Below are 9,607 nucleotides of genomic sequence, written 5' to 3' on the forward strand. Positions count from 1 at the left end.
TTTGTGAGTTCTAGTGAATAGTTTAGTACAAAATGACATTAGAGATTATTGTGAGAGAATGATCCCTATTTATAGAAGAGAGTTTCTAGTTTTGTTCTGACATTGACACGTGTCGTGTTATGATTGGCTTCTGATGTTGACACGTGTCGCCTGCGATTGGCTTCTGATGTCGACACGTGTCACATTGTGATTGGCCTCCTAGTTGAAGGGAAGCTCTTCTGGGTCCTTGACGGTATAACGTTGACCGGTGCTCAGTAGTTTCGGGATTGGTCAAGTATGGTACAAACATAGGTCATCCTATAAAGATTACATTTGCAAAACATTAACTAAGTTCAAAATTATTTATCCAATAAGTAGGCAAATCATGTTTCTCGCTTAAACTTCCAAAGTTTGAGAATGTTAGCCAAATGGGTATAACAATTTTTACTTTGTTGATTTTTGCAAAGTTGATCTCTAAATATAATCTAAAAATTAGACAATTTGAATCATCAAGCAACTTGCAGTATATCTAGGCGCTAGACGGCTGACTACTGTCCCGATTAATCCCTAGGCATTTGAAAATTAATAAAGGGCGTCCAGACCTGCTTAGGTGTTAGCCTAGCTTGCCTAGGCGCCCGCTTAGACACGCTTAGGTCGTGACGCTCACATATAAAGAAAATCGATCTTTCATTTTGTGTTTTATTTTTTTTAATAAAATGTCAGAGACTTGTTGACTACTTGGATGAACACTCATTAATGTTTGCTCCCCTTGTTTTCAATATGTTCTAATACTTTATAATCTAGATGTCATTTTATTTTGCAATTTATGTATTCCAATACAATTATGTATTAAGTATAAGAAGACACTTATTTATACGATATATAATAAATGTACTTAAATCCGCCTAAGACCCCGCCCTAACCACCTAGGCGCTAGACCCCAACCCGCAGCCTGACTAGCGCCTAACGCATTTTAGAATCTTAACAAATAGAAGTTGATCAATTAATGGAATATATCAAGCTGAGAGTGCACATGTGTGGCACGATAATGGTTTGTCTTTAATCAAATGGTCAAAAGCAGTAACCACCAAACCCTTTATCCCTAGCCGTCCAAAATGGTGATGAAAGTTTGACCATAATCAAGATCGGGTGGTTGACGTCTTAAGATCCTAATTATTTAAGTATGTCAAGTGCATGTATAGTACGCATAAAAATATGAATAAGACATGAATATATATATATATAGACACATATACATGTATATACATATCTATATAGTATATAATCGAATGTGATGCGCGTGAGATGAATAATTTTCCAGAGTATATAAGGAGGGGGTAGGCTTGGCAGAGACGTTTTAACCATTTCTTTCTATATAACTTAGCACAGAGAGGAGAAGAGGGAGGAACAAAGCCCTTACATTTCTCATGAACTCTGGAGTCGTGTTGGGTTTCTATTGTTGGGGTTGGGAGTTCTTAACTGCCCTCCTTCTCTTCTCCCCTTATCATCTTTAATCTCCTTCTTTTAATTATCCTCTTCTTTTCTTCTAGCTCGATCTCTCTCTCTCTCTCTTTGTCAGAAGTAGTTCAGTTCCAATATTAGATACTAAGTAGATGGAGGGTGTGTGTGATGAGCAGAAGGGTTTGTTGGAATATGTTAGGAAGTCAAGCCCGCCACCTTTCCTGTTGAAGACCTACATGCTGGTGGAGGATCCAGCAACGGACGACGTGATATCCTGGAACGACGATGGGTCGGCGTTCGTGGTGTGGCAGACGGCGGAATTTGCCCGGGATCTCCTCCCAACACTCTTCAAGCACAGTAACTTCTCTAGCTTTATCAGGCAGCTAAATACTTATGTACGTATAAATTTATTAATCCGCATATATGTGTTAGATTTATTCTTAGAATCATGCATATGTTAGATTAAAAAAGAAATTACTACCTTAAACTTCATTTGATTCATGATAAAATGGAAAAAAATAAAAAGGAAATTAAGAAAATTAAGAAAATAAATATATAAGAATAAAAATAGTCTCCATTTGGCGAAGTTGACCTAGTTCCTTGAATTTTCTATAGTCAAACTTTTTGGGGGTAGGTATGAAAGGGTCTACTATATGATATTCTTTTTGTTATTAGATGGACTAACAAACTTTCATCTATATGATTTTTATAAATAAAACATTTTTGTTTTGAGTCTTACATCCGAACTTTCACGACGTTCCAAAGCATGAAATTGACATATTTTATGAATCTTTAATATAATTGGAGCCGGCTAAGTCATGAAGAATAATAAATTAATGTGGACTTTTGAGTATGACAGGGGCCTGTCAAGATAAGAAAATGGGAACTTGCCAATGTTCAATGATAAGCAATTATGCAGTTTGAACTTTTCTTTAAGGTAGAAAGTTGTGCACACGTTTTTTTTTTTTTTTTTCTTTACTTACCGAGAGAAAAACACAAAATATATTTTATAGACTTTCACCAGTTTTGAATCATTTCAAAAAGAGACAATAGCCACCTAACAAACCTAGTCCAAAAACAAACAAATCGAAATTTAAAATCTCAGCCATGCTTCCAATGAACATGTTACTTACTTAACTAAGCCAAAACTAAAAACTAAAACCATCTATAAAAGCTTCAAACTAATTTTAGATTCGTGAAATTAATTTCTGCCCTTTGGCAAAATCAGTTTCACAATTCATGCAGTTCTACAAGATTATTTTCAAAATTTTCTACACTTCTGCAAAATCAATTTCAAAATTACAGCACTTCTGCAAGACCGATTTCAAAATTTCAACACTTATGCAAGATAAGTTTAAAAAAATTTAGTCTACAAAATAAGTTTCAAAATTCAATATTTATGCAATATTAGTTTTAAAATCCTTACACTTGTGCAAGATCAGTATCCAAAATTTTAGTCTACAAGATAAGTTTCAAAATTCCAGGATTTTTGCAATATTAGTTTCAAAATCCCAACATTTGTGCAAGATCGGTTTCAAAATTCCTGCATCCAGATAATTAAAACCTCAAAAATCAAATACCTTGAAAAAACAATACTATAATCAAACATCAAAATAAAAAATCTCAATCATTCTCATAGAAGAAAAAATACTCCTAAATCTAGGGAATAATACAAAGAAGAAGAGGATGGGAGAGAGAAGTAGGTATAAGAAGTAGGAGAGATAGAGAAGGACGAAGGAGGAGAAGAGAGGAAAGACAGAGAGGTAGGAAAATGAGGAGACAGAGAGAGAAATAAGGAGTTAGAGACCCAACTTTCAGACATATAGGGGTAGAATTGTAAATGCAAAGACAATTTAAAAAACGATGAAGACATCACATGCCATATAAATAAGTTTCTTTCCTCCATGAAATAAATGAAAAACTTTTTCGCTCTACAAAATATAGCCTTATATTTTGACTCAATGTGTAATTTCTCCAAAAAGGCATGTGGAGGTGAAAAATATGTGTAGAAATCATTTTTCTTTATTTATACTATTTTTTGTTGAATATTTATACTAATTAGATTAAAAGTTTGAAATTAGTATCTCTTTTAATTTTGGAAAGAAAATGTTTCTAAACAAAAAGTTAGGTAGAATCTCTCCAATCATGCTTTTTTTTAAATAAAATTCTAATAAAAAAAAGAAGGGAAAGCTATCTTAGAGTACCTTTAGAGAATAATACTCTATCCACACCCAATAGTTTATGGAATCATAAGACTATTTTCAATAATGCTATCCATTTTTAAGTTAAATAATAATTAAAATGACTAGAGAGTTATTTTGGGAGCTCTTTATAAAATACTTACTCAAACAATACCTCTTGTTTAGAGGTTCATAATGACCATAAGTTAAAGAAAAGAATCTCCAATCACGTTTTCTATTTTTCAGTTGAATAAAAACTAAAACAACTAGAAAGTTATCTTACAAGTTCTATACTTCAACAACACTCTCTAGTTTAGTTAATAATGATTAATTAGTATAAGCAATAAGAATAAAGTTTGTGTCTAATACATACCACAAAAATAGGCATACAAAATATGAAACTTTAACGAAAAGCACCCGGTACTGTTCACTTTAATGAAAAATCACATTTTTACACTAAAAAGTCAATCCTGGTACTATTCACTTTACCCTTTATTTTATTTTTATCATTAAAACTCAAAGTTTTCAAACATTTTTCACTAGTTTTTCTTACAAAATAAGGAGCTACTAGAATTTCTTTATCGATTTCATTTATTTTTTATCTGACTAGTAACCTTCACACGTGCTGCTATTCATGTGCTTAGGAGAAAGTTATTGCAGTAGAGAATAAACATAAAAGGTGGAGGGTAAGATGAAAAGAGGATATAATTGAATTACAATAATGCCCTTGAATATTTTAAAATTCTTTGGCATTTATGGCTCTAATTGTCCTTTAATCCTGTTTAGTTCACAAAGAGGATATCGGGGGACACCTATTATTTGACATAGTTTGTAGGGCTCATTTGTAACTTTTTCAACATTCCGGACCGTCTCGATTTCAATTCATCATTCATAAATCATCCTTAGAAAAAATTAAACAAATCCAAAATTATTAAGATATTTATTTATAATGAATAATTGACGAACACGGTTGTACAAAGAAACACTAAAATGACCATTATTTAATCCAACGGTCAATAGTTTTGGCTTTGAGTGATTTCTGGTAGACATGATTTTTAAAAGAAGACCTTAAAAATATACGATTAGATCGTTAAAATACATTACAACCCTGCGAAATCTGTGTCAAAAAAATATGTGTACCTCAATTCTAACTCTTAAAAATATTATAAATTAAGTTGACATTAGGAAACTGATGTGGGTAGAAAGGCCTATCATTGCTAATATAGGTAGGGAATTGCGGATGTAATGTGTGTGTGTGTATAATGAACTCTTACAATGGTTTGGTATTAACCTCATGTGTAATCAAATGCCATGCGTATATATAGGGATTTCGCAAAGTTGCCACAAACAGGTGGGAGTTCTGCAACGACAAGTTCCGAAAGGGCGAAAAGGATCAGCTATGTGACATCCGTAGAAGAAAAGCATGGGCCACCAAGCCACAGCCGATCAACAATGCAGTAACCGAGAAAGCTGGAGCAGCTGCACTACTACCAAATGAGTTTGATGAAGACCAAAGGTCCTCCTCAACTTCATCATCATCTGAGTTCTGCTCTCTCGTTGACGAAAACAAACGGCTGAAGCAGGAGAACGGCGTTTTGAGCTCAGAGCTTATGAGCATGAAACAGAAGTGCAACGAGCTTCTCCATTTGGTGGCAAGGTATGGAGACTCAGCTGAGAAAGAGGAGGAAGATAATGAAAGAGTTCCAAAGTTGTTTGGAGTGAGACTGGAGGTTGCGGGAGAGAGGGAGAGGAAGAGAAAGAGAGCTGAAATTAGTAAAAACGCAAGCGTTTTACTATCTCAAGCATGCAAATAAAAAAGTCGCATCCATTTAATTGTGTAGAAAAAGATTTCGAATACAGTGACATTTTAAATAAGCTAGCCATAGCTACTTAAAATCAAGTGGCTTCGGTAGACTAATCAAATGACCATACTTTTAAATTATTCATGTATGAAACGTATGTAAATTCTTATACATGCAGTGTTAATTAGAACCAAAGGGGATAAAAAAGGCATCAGAATTGTAAACTGGTACAACATATATTTGAAATGCTTCCATTTGTTTAAATCAGTGTTTTAAAATACTTGCCTTGGTACAGCTTCCGTGGCTGGGTTCTGCGGAGCTGCTTGATTGGATTTGGCGTTGGCTGTAGGATTTCTTCCGAGTTAATCCGGAAAATTTTGAAGGTGGTGGATGCTGGGGTCTTGAAGCTTCCTTTGTTCTGTTTGTAGGGCTGGGCTCTTTTTCGAGCTTTGGTGGGTTTGTTGGGAGGCCCATTTGTGTGTATGTATCTTGTTTGTATGTGGGCCTCTGATTGTAATCTAAAGTTTGGAATAAAATTGTCTCCTTTCTTCGGAAAGGTTCTTTCAAAAAAAAAAAAGACTTGCCTCGGGGCACGCTTAGGCTGCCTTAGAGGCGGGGCTGCAGCATTTTTGTCTTTGTTTTATGGGAGTCGGCGAAATATTCGCCTAGGTTTCTTGGGGCACACATAGGCGCTTGAGGCGTCGATTGGGCATCCCTTTTTCTTTTTTAAGTTGCGAAAATCTGGAAATTTTTTAGAGTTGCAGAGCTATTTTGAGTTGCAGGCAATGAACACCAGCGAAGGAGATGAAGAAGACAGCTATGTTTTTTAGGCTGAGTTGGTGTTTTTAATTTTTTTTTCTTTTTTTAATGTTTAAACTGATCCCACTTTTCTACATTTATTACCTCATTATCTTCACTTTTTTATTTTTATTATTTTTTTAAAGTAACCCCACTTAAAGACATTTTTGTTGCCCCACTATCTTCTTTCTCTTCACTTTTTGTTTCTAATATTTATTTTCCTCATATACTAGATGTATATATTAGATAAGCATTGTTTTATTTTTATTTTTTAGTACAACGGTATATTTTACATTAAGCGGGAAGGGAAGTTCGGCTAAGTCACACAATGAGCAACCTAATTTGGTATTGAATTCTCTATTCACAAGATTCGAACCTAAGACCTCTCACTTACAAGTGAAGAGGAATACCACTACACCATAGTATTGAGTGGCTTGTTTTGTTTTTGTTTTTATTATTTTCCTGAATATTCTCATGATTGGCCGTAGGAAAAAACATCTTTTTATTTGTATTATACTTTTTTTAATGTTATATTATTCCTTTTGTTTTTTTTACAATTAAATTCAAACACTGTAATGTAATGTCCGTTTTCTGATTCTGTTTTTTTACATTTGCAGCATCTGTTTCCTGGCTCTCTTTTGTTTTTTTTGGTTTTTTTTTTTTTTTTTTTTTGAATTGAGCTGACTCCTCCATGTAAACGAAGGGTGAGAGAGAGAGAGAGAGAGAGAGAGAGAGAGAGAGTGTGTGTGTGTGTGTGTGTGTGTGTGTGTGTGTGTGTGTGTGTGAGTGATAGAGTATACATGTTCTAACTATTTAGGATTCAGATCCTCCCAAGATCAGTTCCATAGGAATAGAAATCCAACGGCCAAAGTCTCTTCCCCTGCCTCTCTTCCCCCTCCACTAATTTTTCTCCCTCGCACCCCCACACCCCTCCTTTGTTAACAAACCCCAAATTCAATTGCATGTCATCTGTGCTCTAAGTCGGATTTATTTTTTTGCTATCCCTTACTGTTTTAGCTTTTTATTTGTCATCTCTTCCTTCTTCATCTTTGAGATTTCTGTCTCTATAATTCTTCCATAGTTATGAAAAAAATCTCTACAACCTTTGTTCGACCCCTTTTTTGTTGGTTCAAGGTTGAGAGCTTCGAAGTGAGGGAGAAAGAGAAGAGTTGAGGGGAAAAGATGAAGGATAAGAGATTTTGGCCGTTGGATTTGTATCACTGGATGAGATCCATCGGTCCAGAGGATCTCCACAAAATTGATCCGGAGAGAATCTAAGTCCGTATTTATAATAGCTTAAGCTCATATGACATTTATAGAGAGAGAATGATAGAATAGTCAAATTCTAACTATTTATAATGACTTAAAGCCTATGTAGCATCATCATTGACCTACGCCTAATTAATAAAAATGTATCATTAATTAAGTCCAAAACAAAAATATGTCATAGATATATGGCTTAATATTAAATTTTTATTAACTTTTGGCTAAATTACCTTATATATATGAAAAAACCTCACACCTCAAGGCTTTCGCCTAGACGGGGCTATCCATCAAACGCCTCGCCCACACCTTCGTCTTTTAAAACATTAGGTTAAATTGAAGTTTCTTCAATCCCTCCATGTAGTGTCAGTTTATTGTCTATGTATGTGAGATGGATTAGTTCAACGTAAATTTTTACGTCCTCCCAAGTAATGTACTATGAACATCTAGTTTGAGGTTATATATTGTATTTGAGCACAATGAAGGTGTGGGGTTGGGGGTTGATGTGGAATGTGGAGAAACGGGGATCTGGAGAGGGCGTTAGGTGTGGTTGTGGTTGTGGTTGGGTGGGGTTTGGTTGCGTGGTGGCTGATGCGGTGGCGTTGAAGGGTTGAGAATGGTATTAGGAAGTCAAATATATTTTAGGAATATTGTAAATATTGTATTAGTTTTGTATCCTTATTTGTAATCCTAGATTGTAGCCTTTACTTATTGTACAAGGAAAACAATATCTACATATAAACGTATCTCGATCAACGGAATTATTTTGGCGTTCTCCAATGGGACTAATTTTATTGGTTCGACTACTAATGGCTTAGTGAAAAATATTAATTATATGAAGCCTGTGAAAATTCATTGCCATACAGTGGTGGTTGGTTTTCAAGTTTATGCTCATATAATTTTGTATTTTGGCACTAATATTGATTAAGCTTCAACACCAAACAAGGGCGCAAGTTGTTTCAGTATAAAAGTTTATAGGGTCTTGAATGGTTGTTTGCTTAAAATTTTTAGTTTTACGCTCCCTTGACTCCATTGAAGCAAAATTCAAGGAGTCCAAAAAAGCTGAAACTGGAACGCTTATGAACACATCCTGATAACCACGAAATATATTGGTGAAGGTGTAAGAGAGCACATTATGTCCATGGCTGATGTAGCTGCCAAACTTGATGCCCTAAATATTAAGATTGAAGACCCCTTTATGGTCCATCTAGCTCTCAATTTTGAATCATTCATTCATCAAATACGTCTTCTTCTGTGATCGATTTCATCTCAACTAGATTTAGTTATCAAAAGGCCTACCCAAAAGGAATTTAAAATTAAACAAGAATATGTGTCACTATCCGTAGTTCAAGGGCAGTCTTCAACAGGCTGACTCCAGCAGCCAGACCAACAAAGAAAGTTTAATGAAGTAGTCTCAATTGAAGAGTAGTTATATTGCTCAAAAGGAAAAGTGGGAGCTGAATGAGTTTATTGCAACGAGAAGGGTAAGAGACAACATGATGCAGAAACAAATCCTTCCAATCCTCCCAATGAAAGAGAGAAACATCTTCCGAGAGTCAATCACAGGGCCAATGAAAGAGTGAACGCTAGAGGGAATAACCGCTTGAGGGTGCAACAATGCATGTCACAAACTCTTTACTGGCTACGATAGTAAGAAAGTGATACAGGTGCAACAATCCCCCTTGATTCGGGTTTAGATAGAGTGGTGAGTTTGCAGATGATCTTGGCTGCTGCTGACCCCAAGCCATAGCACGGTGTCTGCGGCTCAGCGGCCGGAGGAGCTGCTATTAGGGTTTTCTGTTTGGGTCGCGGGGTGAGAGGGGAGGCGAGAGAAAAGGTTCCTCTTTTTACCACTGTTGTAGTGCATTACTGACTCTTTCTAATGTTTCCCAACTTGAAAACGAGCCACGGTGCCACGGTGCCACGGTGCCACGGAGCCGCGGGGCGCCATGGCAGAGTTGAGTTATTCTACGTTGTTGAACGTTTTGTACAAGAAGGATCTATCACCCCTTAACTCCTAGGTAAGGGTTTTAAGTAATAAGAGAAGGCACGACTTTGGGCATTCCTCGCCTCTGTGAGTCATGTCGTCATCAAGTATGATATAACGGGTATAACTCTAATCTG

At 35.7% G+C, this 9,607-nt stretch overlaps 1 protein-coding gene across 1 annotated transcript; it reads left to right on the forward strand.

Annotated features, from left to right (window-relative positions):
* Positions 1-1,239: 1,239 nt before the first annotated feature.
* LOC103449761 (heat stress transcription factor B-3) lies at positions 1,240-5,686 on the forward strand. Its single transcript, XM_008389086.4, has 2 exons — positions 1,240-1,835; positions 4,946-5,686. The coding sequence occupies exons 1-2, from the start codon at positions 1,593-1,595 to the stop codon at positions 5,432-5,434; spliced, it is 732 nt and encodes a 243-aa protein (XP_008387308.1). The 5' UTR covers positions 1,240-1,592; the 3' UTR covers positions 5,435-5,686.
* The last annotated feature ends 3,921 nt before the right edge of the window (positions 5,687-9,607 follow it).

Source organism: Malus domestica, chromosome 12 (genome assembly GCF_042453785.1).
Source record: "Malus domestica chromosome 12, GDT2T_hap1".
In the NCBI taxonomy this organism is placed as follows: Eukaryota; Viridiplantae; Streptophyta; class Magnoliopsida; order Rosales; family Rosaceae; genus Malus; species Malus domestica.